This window comes from Capra hircus, chromosome 1 (genome assembly GCF_001704415.2).
Source record: "Capra hircus breed San Clemente chromosome 1, ASM170441v1, whole genome shotgun sequence".
Taxonomy (NCBI): Eukaryota; Metazoa; Chordata; class Mammalia; order Artiodactyla; family Bovidae; genus Capra; species Capra hircus.
The window spans coordinates 42583235-42606436 of record NC_030808.1 but is presented as its reverse complement, the minus strand read 5'-3'; the positions used below and the strand labels follow the sequence as shown (position 1 = coordinate 42606436).

General features: G+C 40.1%; 2 protein-coding genes across 5 annotated transcripts; one reads left to right on the top strand and one right to left on the bottom strand.

Moving 5' to 3' along the window:
* GPR15 (G protein-coupled receptor 15) lies at window positions 425-3146 on the bottom strand. Its single transcript, XM_005674826.3, has one exon. It carries the CDS (start codon window positions 3054-3056, stop codon window positions 1968-1970), a length of 1089 nt encoding a protein of 362 aa, XP_005674883.1. The 5' UTR covers window positions 3057-3146; the 3' UTR covers window positions 425-1967.
* CLDND1 (claudin domain containing 1) lies at window positions 12314-19620 on the top strand. Of its 4 annotated transcripts, none has more exons than XM_018057441.1 (6): window positions 12314-12413; window positions 13529-13579; window positions 13803-14112; window positions 16455-16565; window positions 17948-18085; window positions 18215-19620. In XM_018057441.1, exons 3-6 carry the CDS (start codon window positions 13821-13823, stop codon window positions 18433-18435), a joined length of 762 nt encoding a protein of 253 aa, XP_017912930.1. In that variant the 5' UTR covers window positions 12314-12413; window positions 13529-13579; window positions 13803-13820; the 3' UTR covers window positions 18436-19620. The 4 variants fall into 4 exon arrangements, with proteins under 4 accessions (XP_017912930.1, XP_017912811.1, XP_017912864.1 ...); XM_018057375.1 differs by having other exon boundaries at window positions 12339-12413; window positions 13514-13579; XM_018057265.1 differs by having other exon boundaries at window positions 12342-12413; window positions 13536-13579.

The window sequence follows — 23202 nt, the reverse complement described above, 5'->3', positions numbered from 1 at the left end:
ATCTTGTATTTTGTTTTTACTTAACTCTTGGTAATCTATTTAATTATGTTGAATTCACTTTTGAAGTTTTCCAAGAAAATTTATTTCTTATGATTTACAGTCTTTTTATTTCTATATTTATGATAATTGCTAAAACACTGTTAGGGTATCAGTGTTAACTGATTTGTTAATAGCAATTAATACAACATAGTTGAGCACTTTTATAATGAAATTATATTTTTATTTAATAAAAGTTTAAGTGAAGTGAAGTTGCTTAGTCGTGTCTGACTCTGCGACCCCATGGACTGTAGCCTACCAGGCTCCTCCCTCCATGGGATTCTCCAGGCAAGAGTACTAGAGTGGGTTACCATTTCCTTCTCCAGGGGATCTTCCCGACCCAGGGATCAAACCCAGGTTTCCAGCATTCCAGGCAGATGCTTTAACCTCTGAGCCACCAGGGAAGCCCCAAAAAGTTTAAGAGAAATTAATAAATTAACCAATTTATAAAACCCAAAACTTCTAAACAGACTATAAGAAGATGCCCAATATTTGAGATTTCTCTTAATATTAAGGTACATAGGATGATCCTGAATTATGCAGTCTCTGAAAAGATTTGAAGCTTTCTCTGATTTTCAAACCTAACATTTAAAACTAAAATAGTAATTCATTTGTGTCAACAGTGGAGGTAAAAAAGCTACTTTATCTTGAATCAAAAGGTATTTACAATAGTAGGCTTTGTGCTGCGTCTTTTGTGGTTGCTGCTAATCACATTTTCACTTCAAATTTTTTAAAGGAATATAGGTATGAATTGGCTCAGTAAATATTTATCAGTTGAAGGAGTTCTCAAAGGTTTCTGAGTTTCAAAAAACTACATATAAAATATCAGTAACATTTTTGTTACAGATTTTTCCCTTTACCTGAATACTGAGCATTCCGTCTTCCTGTATTATTGGATCAAATTGTGAAATTACATACACCAAGCAAATGATGCTTTAGGGAATGAGCAGCATTAACATTTTAATTAAAATACAAAATGATAATCTGCATGAGGGTGTAGCTAAGCATTAGATGACCTCCAATTATAGTAGTAGTAATAGTTTTATTTGATAACTAGACAACTAGGTAATTAAAAACATATAATTAAAACAAAGTCATATCCTAATGTATAAAGGCTAAAAGGAAAATAAGAACACAGTAAAACCTCATTGAAAAGTAGTTATTACACCATTATAATGAGGTACATTTTAACCAATATATCTTATAAGGAAAACGAAAGTCAAAGCTTATTCTATGTCAAAATATTCTTGAAGACCAAATGGTAAAGTGAGTCCTAAATCATAAACACAATACAAAATGATTTTTTCCCCATGAGGTTTCACCAGCCCAAAGTCACTGTGAATGGCATAGGGTGAAAGACAATGTTGGAAGGTGGTATGGAATCACCCAAATAAGTGCAATCAAAGATTAAGGCCAGAACCTGACTTCATTACTCAGGAACATGTAATTACCGGGCACTGGTATATTACAGTTTTTTACTATCTGCATTGTCACCAAATTTCTCACCAGTTACAACTGGATGGAATCCTTTACATGCAGTCCACTCTGGAGCCCAGTATGAAGGGTGGTGTGGATCAAGTTTTCTGAGAGAGGAAAAGGCTGGAATGTGCATTAACACCCATGAAGAGAAGAACTGGTCCAAGCAGGAGCCTTATCTCAGAGTTCAAGACTTAGAAGAGTTGCATTTTTCCCTGTGAACTTGACTGGCAAGGGTCAAATAAGTCTATTCAGCTCAAACAAACAAAAAACAGCATATAACCTAATTATATCCACGAACACCGAGGCTTTCTAGATGTCTCTTTAAAAATTAACACTTCCTTGTATTCATAAGCAATGTGAATACTATTAGAAATACTTTTCTTCTTTCTTTGTCGTGGGCACAAATGAACCCTTCAACCCCATCAACAGAGCTTGAAGTGTCACTGTCCTTTTCAGAGTGACACAGACCTCTTCCTCTTTCTGGCAAAATCCTCTGCGTGAATGAAGTTGGAGAGAGCCTTCGTGAGGTCTGATGTCTCGGTGCTGCTCCCAAAGTCATAGTTCTTCAGGCAAGGGCACAAGCAGCGCACGATGGCCCGGCGGATGTAGCCATCAAAGATATAGTAAATGAAAGGGTTGACGCAGCTGTTGGCAAATGCCAGGGGCCCGCTCACCTCCATCCCCCGCTGGAGAAAAGCTGAGGACAGGTAGAGTTCTTGCTGCAACCCAGAGACAATAGCCAGGAGCTTGAAAGTATTGAAGGGCAGCCAGGAGAGGACAAAGGCTGCCACAACGATAAAGATGATCTTTATGGATTTCCTCAGCTTTTTGTTGTGCTTTCCCGACTGCTGGTAATGGACACACAGCTTCCTTGTGATGCAACAGTAGCAGGACACAATGCTCACCAAAGGGGCAAAAAATGTAAAAATTAAGGCTACCAGGGCCCAAGTCAGTTTGATGGGAGTGGCCCTCTCCTCTGCACAGTATGGTTTACCATCAATCAGGGTAAGCTCCCTGGACAGAAGGGTAGGCAACCCCAGGAGGCAGGAGACAAACCAGACACTGGCACAGACCACATAGGCACAGTCTCTCCTCCTGACTTTCCTGGATACGGCTGGACACACGATGGCCAGGTAGCGGTCCACACTCATGCAGGTGAGCAAGAAGACATTGCAGTGCATGTTGACTGAGATCATGTAGGAGCTTCCTTTGCATAGGAAAGAGCCGGTCCTCCACAGTCCCAGAGATGCTTCTTTATCCACCCAGAGAGGCAAAGTGATGACGAAGATGAAGTCGGAGGCAGCCAGGTTGATGATAAAGATGTCGATCAGTCTTCGGCTGCCCCGTTTGAAATGCAGTGCGCTCATGAGAATGAGGTTCCCGGACACTCCAATCAGGAACACAGCTGTGTAGAAGACCGGAAGGAAGACTGATGTATAAGGAACATGGGAGTGGGTCTCTTCAATATCAGGATTGTGACTTGTAACAAAGAAATATTCCAAATAAACCGAGGTTGCTTCTGGGTCCATCACTGGGTCCATCAGCTGCCAAATCTGGTAAGTTTCCTAACCTAGGAAGTTTTTGTATGTATTTTAGAAAATTCTCAAGGCAGCTTATTTTATACAGTGTCTGCCTCTTCCCCCTGCCCCACCCCCTTCCTTAAAAGATCTTGGGACAAGCATAAAAACAGAGATTAAAAAACACAGTTTCTACCAATCCTCAGAAAGGGCCCACAAGGAACACCACCCTAATAGGTGCTGGGTGGTTGTGGTTATGGTTTTCTTTATTTGCATTTGCCCAGGAAGTGGCTCAGATGGTGAAGAATCTGCCTGCAGTGCAGAAGACCCAGGTTCAATACCTGGGTTAAGAAGATCTCCTGGAGGAGGGCGTGGCAACCACTCTAAGAATTCTCTTGCCTGGAGAATTCCAATGGCAGAGGAGCCTGGCGGGCTACAGCCTATGGGGTCGGCAAAGAGCCAGGCACGACTGAGCGACTAACACACACACATACACACACAGAAGACTGAGGTGTTTTTGGCTTTTTTCTTCAAGGTATTCAATTTATTTCTTTAAATTCAGAAGTTAGGAGATGAATTAACTTTTTTTTCTCCTACTTATTTAAATTTAAAGACATATTTGCTTTTCTAACATTGAGAATTCTTTTGATCTAGCCTCCTGTTTCACATACGAGATCCTGTTTTAGAATTTTATGGTGGTGTTGCTCAAGGTACTGTTTTCAATCATATCATTGGTGGAATATGAAGACTTTTCAATAGTCTTCCATTGCACGGAGAGTAAACTGAAATTTGCCCAAATCATACCAGTCTGCATCTATGGCAAACATTATGATTCCAATTAGTTTCTTCTCATTTATTTGCCTCTTTCAGTTCATGCATAACAGATCCTGTCTTGTTCAGTAAGTTTTAAACAGTACCCAAAATGCTGGGACCACATCTTGTGTTTTTATTATTTAAAATGTTTTTGACTGCAATTAGCATAGTACCTTGCACCTAGTAGGTGTTTTGGAAATGTTACTTTGATCCAGTATAATTTAGCAAGAATGAATTCACTGGGGTTTAATTGCAGGCACTGTTGTTATTTACGCAGCTTACAAACACAGGTTTAAAAGCCACAAACTGCTATTTTTCCATTGTTTTCTGTTACTGTAATTCAACCAATGCGGTTTCCTTTTGTTAGCATTAATATCCTTGAATAATATCCTTGAAGGAATTCTCCTTATGAATCCTCAAATAACTATCCTCCACCAGTCTCTAGATTCCCTCTAATCTACTCTTTTTTACACTTCATTTTGATAGGACTGATTTTTTAGCTTCTGAACTCTGACTTTTCAATAAGTGCCTCCATACATCGGTGAACTTCCCTTTTGGAATGACTGACTTGGCAACAGACAACCATATATTAGTTGACACTACGATGCAGTGGCCAGTATAAAAGGAAAGCACTACAAAAGAAAGATTTGAGGTTCATTCAAAACACTTGAGGGACAGTCTAGTAGCAGAAGGATTCTATCATATTTTTCTCTCACCTGTTCCCTTTTATTTAAGAAGACTATAGTAAAACACAACAAATTCTGAAACTGACTCCTATTTCAATTCTTTACTGGCTGAAGTAGCTCAAGGCTCCCTCATGTTCTTGTGTTCTTCTCACTGTCCCTTCATCTCATGTCACCCTCAAAATTACAGTTTTGGGTTGATATTACTATTGTATAGAAGAAAATATAATTGCTGAATGGTCAAAGTCCTTTCCACTGAATTTTTGTTTCCTCCATAATTAACTAGCACATTGTAAAGAACGATCCTGCCTGCTGGGTGCCCTCCTGCCATGTTCGATTCCCATGTTCTATTCAGTCTCAGGCCTGTAGTCTGGGTCGGGGAAGGGGGAGGGCTCCCCTGATCTGGGGCAGCTCCAGAAAGTCACTAGGGAGTTGCTTTATGGGCCTCCGTCTGTCTTCTTTTGTTCCTAGGCTGCTCTGTGTTGTCCCTGAGGGAGTATAGGAGGCCATATCCTTCCCTAAGTATAGGCTGCAGAGGAGATATAGCTAATTAACTTTCTGACATTTCTGGGATAGAAATCTTTCCCACTGGGCAAGCCTTAAATATTTAATAGAATAACTCAGCCTGTCAGTTTGAAGGAGGGCAATGTTTACTTGAGAAGGATTGATGAGGTAAATGTAAAATATTCAAGTATTTAAACACTATGTGTGTGTGTGTGTGTGTTTGCATTAAAGAAGCAATTATATATATATATATATTTTAAAGTTTACTCGTAAATGTATGGTAATTGTACTATTAGAATTTCACATTCTTCAGCCAGAAGTTCTGCTATTTACAGAGATAATGTTCATTGTATGCCTAAAATATTAAACAAATTTTAGATCTATCTCAGGAATTCCATATACAATTATAACAATGGAAAAGAGTTTAGGTTCATACACCAGAGGATCACATCTGGCTGTACATTTATTCTTCAGGCCTTACATTTTCTTTCAGCATTCCAGATTTGTTGGCCTGCTGATGTCAATTATCTCAAATAAGTCTGACTTCCTCAGTAAACTTTGAAGCACCTGTAGGCAAAATGATTTGCTTTATCGTATAGTCACTTTGGATGATGGTAATTAGTGGTAGAATGCTGCAGGATGAGAATACCCATCACAGATCAACAGTATCTTGGAACCTGAGTCAGAAAATTGTTTTGAGCCAAAAAAGGCAACAAACTGCATACTGTGAGCGTGCATGCTAAGTTGCTTCAGTCATGTCCAACTGTGACCCTAAGGACTGCTCTGTCAGATTCCTCTGCCCATGGGATTCTCCAGACAAAAATACTAGATTGGGTTGCCATGCCCTTATCCAGGGGATCTTCCAGACCCAGAGAGATCTAACTGAATCTCCTGCAGCTCTGGCAGTACAGGCAAATTCTTTACTGCTGAGCCACCAGGGAAGCCCAAACAACACAGTACTGGTCTTTTAATAACTCGAAGAGTATAAAGCTGTTATAAGACAGAACCCATGATAAAAGCTGACTAGATAGAGTAGGGGAGGTCATAGTTCTAAATAAGTTCTGAATGACGATCATTTTTAACCTTGTACACCCTTTGAAATAAACATGAAGAAACCAAATAGACTAAAACTCAAAAACAACACTGGACACCATAAGCATATGAAAAGGCAGTATGAACAGGTGTTGGCCAGAAAAATAATAATAATAAAACAAAACAGAGCAAGCTATAAATATCAGTAGCTGAATTACAGCACACATGTCACCTCTTAAGAATTATTTTTCCAGAAAAGAAATACTCCCTCCCTCATCCTTTCTGATAACAGAGATTATTGCCTATACCTTTGTATGTTCTAAGACCTTTCACAATGCTACTTGTAAACTATTTATTACCTCCTTTCACATGGTAAGTTGTTTTGGTGTCTGATGTCCTGAGCTGATCATGAGCAACTTAAACGCAGAGACCATCTGATATTGTTTCACTAGCCTCAAGTTTATAGTAGTTACCCAACTGTAGTCTTTTTTTTTGGCCCCTTAAAGTCATTGTTTTGAATTTGTGGGTGCTAGACCACATTACCCACGTCAGAGACCCCTGGGATACCTACTAAACTGTAGCTTTCTGAACCTGGTCCCAGAGCTATTGAATCAGAGTCATTAGGAGTGGCTCAGAGAAGGCAATGGCAACCCACTCCAGTACTCTTGCCTGGAAAATCCCATGGACGGAGGTGCCTGGTGGGCTGCAGTCCATAGGGTTGTGAAGAGTAGTACACGACTAAGCAACTTCACTTTCCTGCACTGGAGAAGGCAATGGCAACCCACTCCAGTGTTCTTGCCTGGAGAATCCCAGGGACGGGGGAGCCTGGTGGGATGCCGTCTATGGAGTCGCATAGAGTCAGACACGACTGGAGCGACTTAGCAGCAGCAGCAGCAGCAGCAGTGATTCTTAAACACACTAAAGTTTAGCGCCACTGTTGTAATTCACACATCTTAACCATCTTTATACATTATGTTTGTTATTATTTTGGCTAATTTTTTAAAAAGTTTAAAAATCACCTCTAAGTTTGAACTTCTTAGAAGTCTTCTGGCCTGGATCTCAGAAATTTTTAGGAATTAATTTAGACTTCTAAACCCTCCCTTACTCTGTGTCCTAATTCCTGAGATATGTTCAAAACTGACTTAAATGTTAAAAATGGAGAGAGAGTACGTTTTTGTCACTGAGGCATCTGCCCGAGTGGATTACTATCATCATTCAGCCATACCTGTGACTTACAGCCTCTGCTTCACGGGTGGATTGGAGGTTTTGTGTGAATACAGCCACCCCAACTGGCACTGTGATATATTACTTCTGTTTCTTCTCTATCAACCATTCTGACCCCCATATTAGTTAGGATTCATTAGATTACCTAGCAGATGGTCCAGCAGAAAGAAATCTCTTCATATATGCTGTACTGATTTGTCCCAGGATAAACGGCAAAGATCATGAAGCAAACTATTTGTTTTTCATAAATCTTATCAGATAGAGTGATTGTATATTCATTTGTTAGAGACACTTGCTTGTCCATTTCTTATTTGAATATCATGTGTGACCATTTAAGTAGTCCAGTTTAAAATCTCTGTTTATACTGAGTTATTTATTTATTTTTATTCTGACAGGAGAGTTTAGTGCAATATAATGTACTATATCATGCCAAATTAAGTGGCACATATTTGCTATTATCCCCAGCTTCATTTGTTGGATTTTTTCCTCTCTTGGTATCTCATATTTACCTAAACAGTAGTGACCTTAGTATTCTAGGCACCTACACTTCAGGCTTCTTCATAATTGTTGACTTAATTTGGGTTTAGGCTGTGTACAGCAAAAATTGTATTTATTTACACTGGTACCCAGCATATTGTCTGGCATACAATTGGTGGTCAATAAGTATTTGTAGAACTGGACTGAATTAGCTTGAGGTTTGAATCATCTGTGATGAATAAGTATTTTTCACCCACTTCTCCAATAGCTTCCATTTTCCATAATTACTGATTTTGTTGAAACAGCAAAGGTCTGAATTGCTGTATCTTTTCTAATCAGCATGCATGCAGCTTTCATCCTTTTTCTTTGTCCATCTACATTTGCCACTCTGTCATCTTGTATTTTGCTTCAGCTGGAGGTATAGGATACATGCATTTCCCAATGAAACTTCAATGCTGTGGCCCTATAGCAACCATTTTCCTCTAGCAGAATTATGATTCATAAAATTGTACAGCTTTAAGTGACATTCGTGATCATCTAGTACAACCATTTAACTAATGAGGCCACTGGGGCCCAGAAAGAGGTTATCTACCAAAGATTCACATTGACGATTTTAAAAATAAAGGACAAATTAAACTTCCCGTTTACATGTGGTCCATTCTCTGTCCTTCAGAAACACGGACATCTGAACAACTATAGTTTGTTTTGTTCCTCCGTGTAACATCTGACAGGAATTACTGAAAGGAAAGAGCTATTTTGGACACACTTTTTATTTGCCTTGTCCTTGATTAACTTTGCATTGTTCTATAGTGAATCGGTACAAAGAAATTCAAAGACTGATACATCTTTTTGAGGATCATTATTGATTAGAGCCCAGAACTTGATATTTTTCTATTTTCCTTCTTTCTGCACTCCAAAGTTCATAATGAAAACAATCAGGACAAAACTATGTGAGAAAAATATAAGGAATATATATTTTGCTTAATATAGTTTTTAATTCCTTAAAAAAGTACAATTAAAAGTAATATTTAAGTGTATTCGGGAGTTTTGTATTGGAGGGAATTCTCACATAAAGAGTTGTTTTTGTAAGCACATAATAAAAGCAAGTTATACTATCTGCATAACTAGATTTTTGGTTTATTTAAAGTAGAGTGTAATTACAATATCTTCTTGCTGAAACTAGAACCATCCTTAACAAATTAAGCCGGAGGACTAGCTCAACTGTGCTTTTAAATCTAAATTTCATAATCTGTACTTGGTTGCACTAAATCATCTTTATGTGAAAATACATCAGGCAAGCTACTGTTTCCCAAACAGTGCAGCATGAAATGAAAACGAATTTAACTGCATGAATTTATTAAGTATTTATTTTGCTTATCCACATGAGCAGCAAACACAGCTAGAAGACAGAAACCCCAAGATGTAAAGATAGACCAGAAACATGGTTGTGTGCTTGGTGGTACTGGGTGTGATGGAGTGGTTCAAGTCCTCTGGGCTGAGTGGGCAGGAAGGTCATAACCTCAAGCATGCAGACACTCCCAGGTCCATGCTAAACTGCTGACTGAAATGTGTTGTGTTTTCTAGGCATTCTGCAGATTTGATAGCTGAAAGCCTCATCCTCCTTTGAAGGTCTCTCCAGATACATCCATCTCCTGAATCATGAAGACTTTCATATGCCATGAGCCCAGGCTGGGAATCGCCTGCGTGAAGCTGAGTGAGGATGCCTAAAATCTGGTCCTGGCAGTCCTTCTTAGCCATTTGGAAGTTGGTCCAGAGGTTGAAAATTGGTCTTGCCTGGGAAATCCCATGGACAAAGGAGCTGGTGGGCTAGGGTCGCAAAGAGTCAGACATGACTGAGCAGCTAAACAACAAACAACAACAAACGATGTTCCTAAATCTTCTGAAGTGAGCAGGGACCAACATAAAAGGCTTACTTCCAGCCCCCAGGGGAAGTGAGAGCTTTAAAGACACATTTATATTGCTCCTATTCAAAGATTATAGGTGTTGAACAAATATTTGCAAATACTAATAGTTTAGCAATTGTCTAGTATGCCCCAGGCTCTAGACTGGGTATTTTACATGTATTTTCTCATTTAATTCTCACAATGATCACATGGAATAGGTGCTATTGTCAACATCATAATTTAGATAAAAATACACTGAGACTTATAGAGGTTAAGTAAATTCTCTAATGTCACAAAGCTAGTCAGCTCACCCCAGTATTCAAGCTTGAAGTCAGTTATTCCCTGGGCTCAGTTTCCTTGTTTGTGAACTGAGGTGGTGTCTTCCTTTTCCTTTTTCAAACTTCTCTTTGACCTGGTTTTATTTACCATGTAACTTCTCTACAGAGAGATAGTTCCACTTCACTAGGGAATTTCTGATGAAGCCAATGGATGAAAACATTTCTGGTGAAAAAATGCATCGAGGAGTTTCATTGTGCATTAATAATTTGCCTGGGCACCTCTACCATTTTCTCTAGTTGATGTCTCTAACAAACTTCTCCTTTGATCAGATATCCTACATGAAAATCCGGTAATTTTGAATATTATATTTGGCTATTACCTTATTTTAATTATGTACTGGATGTGAATACCAGTTCACCAATTCTGGCAAAAGAAATATAGCTAAAAATAGATAAATAAATGATACACCTTCCGTCTATCAGGGTGGTAGAAATTTAGTATCAGATTGGGGTTCCCACATTTTTCCTATGCTGTGGCCAAATTCAAAGGGATTTGGGGGATGAGAAAGTGTTTGAGAGTCCCGCTGGTTCTTGAGTTGGCTGTCTCTGTAGGTTGTTGTTGTTTAGTTGATAGGTTGAGTCTGACTCTTTTGAGACCCCATGGGCTGCAGCTTGCCAGGCTCGTCTGTCCATGGGGTTTCCCAGGTATGAATACTGGAGTGGGTTGCCATTTCCTTCTCTAGGGGATGTTCCCAATCCAGGGATTGAACCTACATTACCTGCTTTGCATGCAGATTCTTTACCATTGAGCCACCTGGCAAGCCCGGTCTCTGTAGGTATCTGTTGAGAAATACATTTGCTGTTCTCAGAGCACATTCTTGGGTCCACATGGGTCACTAAAGAGATGTCGCTGTTTCTTGTTTGTGGATTTCTATGCAGTATTTGAAGCCTTAGAATCCTTCCATTGCTTCTGTGCCCTACTTCTTGTTGTTCAGTCGCTTAAGTTGTGTCCAACTCTTTGAGACCCAATGGACTTCAGCACCAGGCTTCCCTGTTTTTCACTATCTCCCCCAGTTTGCTCAAATTCATGTCCATTGAGCAGATGATGCCATCCAACCATCTCATCCTCTGTTGCCCCTTGCCATACAGTCACCTGCAATCTCTGAGGTCATTCATGACCTTATCTGCTTAATGCAATGTTCTCCAAAATTCAGTCTTTTTCATACTACATTAAAAAAAGTATTCACTTTTTTGACATATCTGAGATGCTTGGTATTAATATTTTAACCAATTTATTTAAAAAGGAAGCTTTACTACAATAAAGAGAAAATATAATTTGCCTTTAAGAGAAAGCAGACAAAAGTTATATGAAACCTGAAGAATGTCATTACATTCTATTTGGATGCCTTCTTTCAAGTTCAGTTCAGTTCAGTCGCTCAGTCATGCCCGACTCTTTGTGACCCCATGGACTGCAGCGTGCCAGACCTCCCTGTCCATCACTAACTCCCTGCTGCTGCTGCTGCTGCTGCTGCGTCACTTCAGTAGTGTCCGACTCTGTGCGACTCCACAGCCGGCAGCCTACCAGGCTCCTCCGTCCATGGGATTTTCCAGGCAAGAGTACTGGAGTGGGGTGCCATTGCACCAACTCCCTGAGTTTACTCAAACTTATGTCCATTGAGTCGGTGATGCCATCCAACCATCTCATCCTCTGTCTTCCCCTTCTCCTCCCGCCTTCAATCTTTCCCAGAATCAGGGTCTTTGCAAACGAGTCAGTTCTTCACATCAGGTGGCTAAAGTATTGGAGATTCAGCTCAGCATCAGTCCTTCCAATGAATATTCAGGGTTGATTTCCTTTAGGATGGACTGGTTGGATCTCCTTGCAGTCCAAGGGACTCTGTCAGGTTACATCCTTCTTAGTCAAGCTTAAGCCTTAATAAAACCAGAAAGACTACCTGCTGCAATGGGAATGAGGCTGTAGGAGAGTTTTAAAATTATTGGGTTAATATTTTAAAAGGATAATCGCATTGTTGTTTCACAAGTAGCGTGGTGGTAGGGAAAGCACAACCGGAAAAATCTGAGTCACATTAGTCACAATTAATGATTCGTAGTGACCCGAAATACCTCGCCTTACTCGGTGGACCTTCGTAGTAAAATATAAGAAACAATCAGCTCAGACCTCCCTTCTGCGCACCTCGGAAGCTGAACTACATCTCCCACAATGCGCCGCGCCCGGCGCCGGGAATGCCGTCTGCCGCCCCCTGCAGCTTTTCCCCTGTCCCTCCTACAACTCCCACAAGTCCTCTCGGCTCCGGGGCCGGGCCCGGCCCGGGGTGGAGGCGGAGGCGGAGGCGCGGGAGTTATGGAGGGGGCGGGCTCTGCAGGGAAGTGCGTCAGAGGAGGCGCGGGGAGAGTAGGGTGCTGTGGTTTGAGCTTGAGGGCGAAGCTGGCGGAGCAGGAGGATGGGCGGTGAGTGAGTGGGGCCGACGTCGCTGGGCTGGGGTCGCGTAGCCGTTCGAGGTTTCCAGCAGTTTGAAGAGGGGGCCCCCTCCCTGGGCGCGGCCCGGACTGTGTGGGTCCTGAGCGGGGGGCTATCGCCGGGCTTTTCCCTTGGCTGCTTGTTCCGGGGAGGGGCCTTCGCGGGTATTTGGGGCCCCTGGCCGGGGACCGCTCACGGCTGCCCCGCCCCAGAGCCCGCTTGTCTTGACCACCCCCATCCCCAGGATGCGACCCGCGAGGTGACAGCTCCAGGCGGCCGGCCTGGGCGAACCGCCGCTCCTGGTGCTCAGGACCTTTTAAGGTCATTTGAGAGCATCAGAATGAAAAAGAATTAAAAAGAATAAAAATACAAACCCAACTTCTGGAGTTATCGTTAACGATTGTGATTGCTCTGATCTCTCCTGAGTCACTTGCCATTTTCCAAACTCAGCAAACCCAGTTTGCGAGCTTGTTTTCGAGCTCCTTTTTAAGGTGGTTGGCGCGGTTCATGGTATATATTTGCAGTATTTGACTCAGCTTGATCCGCCTTGAGTCATTGTACTGCGGCCATTTACTATTGCCATTCAGCCCAGTCCACGCCTTTGGAGTGTTAATATTTGCCTAATTCAGAGTTTTCCTTCCGGCTGAGGATCTTTTAGTTTGCAGATGAGGAGGTTCAAAAGTATAAGGAACGGGGCGAGTAGGTAGGAAGGAGTGAAGACTTTGACAGCGGAAGGGAGCTTGACTTAGCTTTAATGGATTAGGGGCAGATTGGTATCTAGCATTACTGCATATTATTACTCTCTGCTCCTCCGTGCGCCTGGAACAGCCTTTCTCTCTGGGCTAACAGACATTTTCAGCTGTCTTCTAAATAGCCCCTTACTCTTTCTTTACCTTGTTTTAAAAGGTTTCCCTGTTCAGAGGAAACTGGGAGGAGCCGATTTCCTCTGCTTCCTTTTCCTATGCCTTTTTCACACTCAGACCCAGAACACTTAATGCTCTGCAGCCTGTCATTAGAAATGTATGCAAGGTACATTGCTGACTCTGGGCATGTCTGCTGTTTGTATCTGTAATGTGTATGTCCATTTCAGTGTTGTCTGTTTTAGTGTGCAGGTGATAGACTAGAGAACAAGACTTCTGTCTCCGTAGCATCCTGGGTATGTGAGCATTCAATAAGTACTTTCATGATAATGAGTTTTGTTTTGAACTTAATTTAAAACATGCTTGCTTCTTTTTTTAAAAAATTCATTAATGATTATACATTACTTTAAAGAGCCATGGGATGGGGAATAGGGTAAAGGGTGATTTTGACGTAATTCCTTTCAAAATCTGTACTTGTTTTTGAAGTCTAACTTTTCTTCTTTTTCGACTTCTAAACAGAGCAGTCTGAATGCCAGAATGGATAACCGTTTTGCTACAGCGTTTGTAATTGCTTGTGTACTTAGCCTCATTTCTACCATCTACATGGCAGCCTCAATTGGCACAGACTTCTGGTATGAGTATCGGAGTCCAGTTCAAGAAAATTCCAGCGATTTGAACAAAAGCATCTGGAATGACTTTGCTAGTGATGAGGCAGATGAAAAGACTTACAGTGATGCACTTTTCCGATATAATGGCACAGTGGGATTGTGGAGACGGTGTATCACTATACCGCAAAACACGTACTGGTATAGCCCACCAGAAAGGACAGGTATTTCTCTTATTTTAACTTTTGTCTCCTTTGTGTGTGTGTGTGCGCGCGCGCGTGCGCGTGCACTCACACGCACTCCATAGTAGGCGACTCTTTGTGACCCCGTGGACTGTAGCCCGCCACGCTCCTCTGTGCATAGTAGTTTCTGGGCAAGAATACTGGAGTGGGTTCCCATTTCCTACTCTAGGGCATCTCCGCTACCCAGGAATTGAGCTCACATCTCTTGTGTCTTCTGCAGTGGCTACTCAGTAATAGAGAAAGTGATACGATGATGGCCAGTTACGTACATAATGCCTGTCGGTTCTTTCTCTTCCCAAAGAAATAAATCTTATGTTTTTCTTTTTCCCTATCACCTTCTCTCCTCAGTTTCCATTAATTAATTACCATTGTACTCATTAATATTGGTTGGATGAGTAACTGTCCTTATCTTGGAGAAAACCATTTTAAATCTTTGTACTTATTTAGCCACACGTTGAAATAGTTGTATTAATCTTACACATGTCATGAGGAAATAATTAGAAAAGTACTTTGGAAGATTTTAAATACTTGGTAATTGTTAAAAGTATTAGTATCCAAAATCAAGTCAACACATATGAATTAATAGTCATATATGTAGTTGTGTTTTAGTAGATATTATCATTTGCCCTCTAAATCTTGAGGATATAATTTGGCCAACTCTATGGTTAAATCTGCTTGTTTAAGACCTTTTTACAACCCTTGATGGAGTTTTTAGGTTAAAAACATGCATTACGAGAATTAAAAAAAATAAGAAACTACCTCTCAGGTTTATTTTGTAAGCATTCTTAACACTGAAAATTTTTAATTTCCAGTTGTTAAGATGGAATCTTTAGAGTTCTTTGCAAGGAATAGCTTTATAAATTTGTTTCTATTTATGACTAGTTCTGTTGGCCTCTTGTGGGGAACACTGTATTCAAATCAGCACAACAGGCTCAAAATACTGTACATCAGAAGGATGGATGATAGTGTGATTTTATACGAAAAAGAAAGTGATCGGAAAGAGGTGAAAGTTGGTTGAATTTTATTTAAAATGTTCAGTTCTATTTAAGAGAGCATAGGAACACTTGATACTTGAATCTTAGCAATCATTTATTATTCAGTCAACAACTATTTCTTGCACACCTTCATGTTCAGGGCCTAGGAGCTAGGTATACGTTAGGGAAAAAAACAGAAATCCCTACTCCTGGGGAGCTAACATTCTAATAAGGGCTGACTGGCAATAAACAATAAGTATAACAGTATAAACAGAATAAATAATTACATAGTAGAAGGTGATGTGCTATGAAAAATAGAGTAAAATAAAGGGGATTTGAAAGTACATAGGGAAGGGGATGTTGGTGGGCATGTAAGTTATGTTCTTCAATAGTAAAGGCAGGATAGGCTTTAGCAGGAAAACATCACTTGTGTAAAAACTTGATAAAGGTGAAGGAGTTGACCCTATGGGTAATTGCGGAAACAGGGAGACTCATTTAGGATGGACGGAACAACTCTAAGGGCCCTGTGGTGGGAGCATGCCTGAAATACTCAAGAACCAGCAAGGAATTCCCCAGGCTGGAAGGGAGGGGGCTAGGGGAGAGTTAGATAAGCTGTCAGAGATGTATTCTGGGAATGGGAGTAGGGCAAATCAGGCAGGATTCTGTAGATGTGATGAGGACTTAGGATTTTACTCTGAGTGTGATGGAGCCACTGTGGGGCTTTGTGCAGAGGAAAGATAATATGGTCACCTAGGCAGATGTGTTGAAAACAGACAGGTGGCTGGGCAAGACGGTAGCCAGGAGACTTAAGAGGCTGTTGAACCAGTTCAGGTGAAAGATGGTTACGCCTCAGATCAGGGTGCTAGTACTGAGCAGTGCCTGATCGTAGATAAATGTCGAAGGTAGAGCCTGTAGGATTTCCTGATGACGTGCTTATGGGCAAGAATGACTCTATAAAGTTTCTGGTCTGAGGAATGAGAAGGGTGGAATTATCGTTTACCTGAGATGGGGAACAAGACTGATGGAGTAGGTTTGGGGGAGAAGATCAAAGTTTCTATTTATTTTAGTCTTTGTCCCCTCCTCCTTCGTAGTCATCTTACTGTCTGTTCTGTTCGTTTTACTCCTTTTTTTTTGCCTTCCTGTACCCATGTCACACCTGCTGCTGAGAACCATTGGTCTCTTGGGCATTAGTCCATCCTGTGTGTCACTCAGGGCCAAAGAGGCTGCTCTCCTGAGAACATTTTTCCACGTCACCTTTTATTTCAGAGAATAATTATTGAAACAGATTTATGTTAAATGTTTAAAATTAAGCAAAAAACCAACAAACAGTTGTTGTTTTTCTTATTCCAGAGTCATTTGATATGGTCACAAAATGCATGAGTTTCACACTAAATGAGCAGTTCATGGAGAAATTTGTTGAGCCTGGAAACCACAATAGTGGGATTGATCTGCTTCGGACCTGTGAGTACTTTGTTGGGAAAAAAGGAAAATAACTTTATATGTCTTTTGTTGAACTCTGTTTTTGGAGCAAGATGACATTGTACATTGTGTCAACCTGAAACAACATCTTTAATGTTTTCCCAACAAACTCTGTCCTGTTGATAATATTTTAGAAGTTAGATACGTACTTATCCAATTGCAGATATGAAGTTGAGCAGCTAATACATTGGGTGACAGAATCTATACTCACCAAAAGATGTTATTAATAGGCCTATTTAAAGAGGAAATTTAATAGGAATAAATAATATATGTCTGTATTTAAGTTAAACGCTTCATTTCTCTGTGTTCAGCTAGGGATATGTGAAAAAAGTTGACTGCAAGCTTTACATGAGTCAACTTAAGTGTCAGGCCTCCCAAAAGTATTGATCTAGTTAGTCTTAGGTGGTGGTATCAAAAGTGTAGATGTCAAAAACGAAAGTGCTTATTAAGAGCATTTTGTTGCTTGAATATCAGGCTGCCTGGGAAATACTATTTTCAGATTTGGACCTAGTCTCTAGGCTATTAGAGTTACTAGAACCTGCCCAGAAGAATGACCATTTCATGAGAGGGGATGTTGAATAAATGGCAAGTATTCAATTTTGCATTGTCAATGCATAGGAAGTTTGTTACTAACAGAGTTTGAAGGGAAGTTAGAAAAAAGACGTTGATGTAGTCCAGAAAGTAAAACTAGCCCTAAAAGGTAAAATTTGGTTCAGAGTTGGTGTTCCTACATTGATAATAATTAACATAGTTTGAAAAGGTAACGGGGTGCTTTGGAAAGTCATCAGCTTTTTTCCCATGTTGTTGAGGGACTTTATGATAGTTGAAACTGCCATTTATTGAATTCCTGGTATACACTAGATCCTCTGCTTTGTGCTTTGTGTATATTCTTTTAACAGACCTTTTATAATCACTACTCATTTACTTGTTATTCCTGCCTTGAGATCCTATAAGGACTTAAATATGTACGTAGAACCAGAAGGTTTTGCTTCCGGTCTGGTTCTTCCACTTACTGTGATACCTTGTATAAGTTATCTTCTTTCAGTTTGCTCATTTATAAAATGGAGGTAAGAGTGCCTTCTTCGTAGGGATGTTGGGAGGTTTAATACACAAAGCATGTATAGAACAGTGCCTGATACATAGGAAGCCCTTAGTAACAGTTAACTATTAGTGTCTTTTTGCTTTTTGTCAGAAGAAAGTTAGCACTGTTTTGAACAATGTGCTTTAGGAAAAAAGCCTTAATATTAAAGTACCCCATTTTCACTTTTTGAGAAAATTCTGATAGAATATGAAAGAAATTGCCATTGTGAGAAAACTGAAATGGTAACATTTCATTTCTCTCTCTCTCTCTCTTTTGAAATCAGATCTTTGGCGTTGCCAGTTCCTTTTACCTTTTGTTAGTCTAGGTTTGATGTGCTTTGGGGCTTTGATTGGACTTTGTGCTTGTATCTGCCGAAGCTTGTATCCCACCATCGCCACAGGCATTCTCCATCTCCTTGCAGGTGGGTCTCCTTCAAATTTAGTTTTACCTCCTTGTTGCCTTAGGGATCACCTGTCGCTGCCTTTTATCATGCTCTTATCTAGCTATGTTTTTTTTTTTTTTTTTTTTTTCCCCTAAAATTTCCTCCAAGGTCTGTGTACACTGGGCTCAGTGAGTTGTTACGTTGCTGGAATTGAACTACTCCACCAGAAACTGGAGCTGCCTGAGAACGTGTCTGGTGAATTCGGATGGTCCTTCTGCCTGGCTTGCGTGTCAGCTCCCTTACAGTTCATGGCTTCTGCTCTCTTCATCTGGGCTGCTCATACCAACCGGAAAGAGTACACCTTAATGAAGGCATATCGTGTGGCATGAGTGGGAAGCTGCCTGCTTTACAGTTGCCATTTTTATGATTTTTTTTATATTAATATTGTCCCTTACCTCCCCCTGAATTGTTTTTAATTTAACTTTTTTTGTGTGGATATACCATTTTATCCTGAAAACCCATTTTATTTATTCATGCAGACAGTTGTTTCTCAACACAACTAAAATTTAAATGGAACCTGGGTGATTCCATCTTTTAGTCAAACTAATCTAGGTTCAGAGTCCAGACAGAAAAAAATGGGTAGAGTCTTGGCACAAATTTGTGAGGAAAATTGGTAGTAGGAGGTTGACCCATTGCAAGTTCTGCTGATGTCTATTAGACTTTTCGGTAATGTAACTGTATCTGTTTAACTGGAACTTACAGTTTCTTTGGGAAACCTCTTATTGACAAAACTTATATTCACTTTGCTATTGTAGACAGCCAGTCAGCCAGTGATATTAGTGCTGTCTTCAAGGACTTTGGCTATCTAAAATAAGAAAATCATCTAAGATCCTTTTCCCTAAATATTGGCATACAGTTTCATCTGAAGTGAAATACTACAGTCTTTTATCTGTACACTGTCTGTTTAAAAGAAAGGGAGTGTTTACGTGGAATTTTAACTTTGTTAACTACAAAAATTCCAGTTCAGCCAGTCAGGACGATTAACCTTATTTTACTTTTTTTTTTTTTTTTTTTAATCTTTAATATGTCAGTAGGATTTCCAGTATCAGCAAACCTTTCTGGATTTTTGTTCCTTCTCTCCTCACACACCAGAGTTATTACAAGACTGCTTTCTTTTAAATAATACATTGAGGTCACCGAGTAAAATTTTCCAACTGCTGTTTATTTCAGCTAAGTACCATAAAGAAGGTTCCACCGTAATGACCCTCCAGAGCTAGAACTACCACAAGACCTAAGGCTTTGGCTGGTCATTAACTTCCGACTATGGTCTTTATCTCTTGTGGTGGAATGATGTGCCTTTCCTTGCCTAGTCCCCTCCTGGTGTGTGTCAGCATTATTTAATGTCTTCTAATTCAGTCATTTTTTTATAAATATGTCTATAAACATTGAACTTAAAAAAAATCTTATTTATTTATTCCATTACTGTAGTACTTGACAGATTAAAAAAAATGTAACAGTAATTTCTTACAAAATCCTAAATCTGTCTTTTTTAAAAAATAAAAAATGAGAAGAGACTCAGAGTTGTGTATAGTGTCTGAGTTTATTAAATTTCAGTACCTTAGGATAAAAAGCACTATAGGATTCTGAATGAGGATTACTGTGATTTTCTGAGGGAAGTGCATTGTTGCTCTGAAGGCCTGTCTTTATGTCTACTGTTTGGGTCTCTTTTTTTATCTTCTAGAAAATGTGGGATGCCTCCACTAGAAAATAAGACTTTTTTTTTTTTATGTTTCAGTTTTAAGACCTGTTTTCAAAGTATCATGTATTATGTATCATGTATTATGATACATATCATGTATTATGATAATATTATGTATCATTGCTAATGTGGCTAGTTTTTTTTTCCTGTTTTTTATCCTTTGGCAGTGCCACATGGCAGGCGGGATCTTAGTTCCCCTGCTAGGGATCAAACCCCTTCCCCGTGGACTGGCTGCTCAAAGTCTTTACCACTGGACACCAGGGAAGTCCCAACATGGCTAGTTTTCGTAAAGTCATTTAATGGCTGGTGGATGTTTATGTTCTATATTAAATAATTAAGTCAGCTTCTGACTTAAAGCCAATATAACTCTTCAGTCAATTATTGCCTGTGGAATGGCTGGTTACTCAGTTTTCTGCCTCTTCCTAACTCTTGAAGTTTCACTGCCTTTCAGCACGTTTTGTGAAAGGTACAAAAGCTAGGTGAACAAGCACAACACTCTTTGGGGAATGGGATTTTTAAATTAATGACCAACATGACATTTTTGGATTTGGAAGTTAGTTATTTTAAACAATATCTTTGCTTCTTGTTACCCCAGAGTTATCTAACTGCTACTCCAACACCCATCTTTCACGTGCACTGAGGAAGCTCAGTCAGAACCCAACTCCTGAGCCTCACCAGTAGATTCCTTCCTTAATAAACCCTGGTGCTGAATATGTGTTGTAGTTTTAGTGTATTTCAGAGTAGCTAAGGTCATCCTCTCCTTCGAAGGCTTTTTTCTTTGGAATACAAAGGCTTGGATTGTTTCACTTGATGTATAAATATTACAGGTTTTCAGCTATCTAATGAGAAGGAAATGGCAACCCACTCCAGTATTCTTGCCTGGAGAAACCTGTGGACAGAGGAGCCTGAGGGCTGCTGTCCATAAGGGTTGCACAGAGTTGGGCTTGACTGAAGTGACTTAGTATGCATGCGTGCATTGGAGAAGGAAATAGTAACCCACTCCAGTATTCTTGCCTGGAGAATCCCAGGGACAGAGGAGCCTGGTGGGCTGCCGTCTATGGGGTCACACAGGGTCGGACACGACTGAAGTGACTTAGCAGCCGCAGCAGCAGCAGCTATCTAATGATTCTAATCAGGTGGAACCATATGAAATTACTGATATGTAACCATTTTTGATTAAACTAATACACAAAATCTGTGGCAAAGAATGTTCTATTAATCTCTCTTCACCTAATCTTTGAAAGCAACCCCCAAGCAAAATAATTGTCAGATTTTTCAAAATGTGAGTTTTATGGCAACTTAAGAATTAAGAAATGTGTTTTAAGATCTTAATTTTATGGTTCCTAACCTCATTTCATGATATGAATAAATGTCTTCTATATCCTTTTCAGCAAAAAATCATTTTAGAAAATTTCTTAAGGATAGACATAAACACAGTTAAAAGTTGATGCAATAAAAAGGGCGGAAGTTATTTGTTCAATTAACATTGTGTGCCTACTGTCTAGGTCATGATACATTAAGTTCTCGAGCATTTAACTGTAATGTGTTCAAGTTTTACCAGACCTAAATAGTGTGTGTGTGTGTGTGTGTGTCTGTGTGTCTGTGTGTGTCTGTGTGTGTCTGTGTGTGTCTGTGTGTGTGTGTGTGGCTGGGGGTTGCACAGGGAGGATGGATGGAGTTAAGTCACAGGTGAACTGATTGGTGACCCCAGTGAGAATGAGATGATTATACAACAAATAAATAGAGTTTGTTTTTCTTTATCCCAGAGATATTGCTAAATTGCAGACTAGCACTGTTGAGACATATATAATGTAGATCCAATCATTTTCAATTACTGTAAAATAATGTGAGGGCATTTTAAAGTTTAACCCTCATGAAAGGGCTTCTCTGGTGGCTCAGTGGTAAAGAATCTGCCTGCCAGTGTAACAGACATGGGTTCAGTCCCTGGGTCGGGAAGATCCCCTGGAGAAGGAAATGGCAACCCAATCTGGTATTCTTGTCTGGAAAATTCGTTGAACAGAGGACCCTGGCAGGCTACAGTCCCCCGGGTCATGAAGAGTCGGACAACTGAGTGACGGAACAGCAAGCTTTCACCAGAAATGAAAGCAGCTGTTGTTTTAAGCTGATTTTGCCTGCAACACTTTGAAAAGTTTCCCAACAGCTAAAGGAGTAGGTAATGGGTACCGTTCTGAAGATGAAAATTATTTCACAAACTCCGCCCACCTCTGTCCTGGCACACACAGGTGGAGTCTCTTGTCCTCCTTTCAGCCCTCTTCTCATAAAGGAGTGATGATTCATACTTTGAAAAGACAAATAACACATTTATGTATAGAAATTTTTTTTTTTTGCTCATCAGGTATTCCAACACACTATTGTAATGAGATTTATTTTTCCCTTGGTTCAGATTATGTGAAAATTCTAAATTGCATAAAGAATTAGAATAATTATTTGCTCTCTTTAAGAAGAGTCATTCAAATCCTCTTTAGTGCTAAAATTTATGTTAGCAAAATTAAAACATTGACATATTAACGTTTGTACACTTTCAGCAAACTTGTAAGATCCAATTTATATTGTTTTCTATCTTTGCAGCATTTTAAAAATATGAACTAAGGAGAGAGAATTCTCTTTTGTCTTCACCTTTTAAAATATTTGAGTTATGTGGTGATGTATCACCTTCCATCCTCAGACTCAGTGTCTCAGATGTGAACTCTATCTCAGTTCTACAGTGTAACAGGCTCACCCAGTCTTTGGTTTTTTTTTATCTCTGCTCAGCTTGTATTGTGATATACACAAGCAGTGTTGAGTCTCCTTTGCATAATCTCCCATGGCACGCAACAAAGTATATGATGTTTAAATATCCAGTTTAGGAGTGCTGGTGGTTTAGGCACTAAGTCTGACTGTTGAGACCCTGTGGGCTATAGCCCTCCAGGCTCCTCTGTCCCTGGGATTCCTCAGGCAAGAAAACTAGAGTGGGTTGACATTTCTTTCTCCCAGGGATCTTCCCGACCCAGGGTTCGAACCTGGATCTCCTGCCTTGCAGGTGGATTCTTTACTGCTGAGGGAATCCTATCCAGCTCAGGATTCAGTATACTAAAATGTCATCCCCGGTCTTTCACTTAGCCTTTCCAAGTCCCACTTGTCCCATCTGTGAAATGCTATGATTATCATACTTACCTCCTAGAGTTGCAATGAGGATTATGTAAATTTCTCAGCATAAATAAGTCACTCAAAAGTGCTTACGACTGGCTGCATTGAGTGGATGGGTTTGCCAATAATGACCTGGCCACCCCAGCGAGTGGTTCTCAGCCTAGGCTGCATGTTGGAATTGCCTGGAGAGCTTTAGAGATTTGTTCTCTAGAGGTTCTGATTCAGTTGATCTGGGATGTGGCCAGGTCAC

Excerpts from the sequence above, each read along its gene's own strand:
- GPR15 (XM_005674826.3), bottom strand. The coding sequence starts at position 3,056 with ATGGACCCAGTGATGGACCCAGAAGCAACCTCGGTTTATTTGGAATAT.
- CLDND1 (XM_018057265.1), top strand. Across the intron at positions 13,580-13,802 it reads CTGTCTCCGTAGCATCCTGG|AGCAGTCTGAATGCCAGAAT; the intron begins GTATGTGAGCAT and ends ACTTCTAAACAG. Across the intron at positions 16,566-17,947 it reads GATTGATCTGCTTCGGACCT|ATCTTTGGCGTTGCCAGTTC; the intron begins GTGAGTACTTTG and ends TTTTGAAATCAG.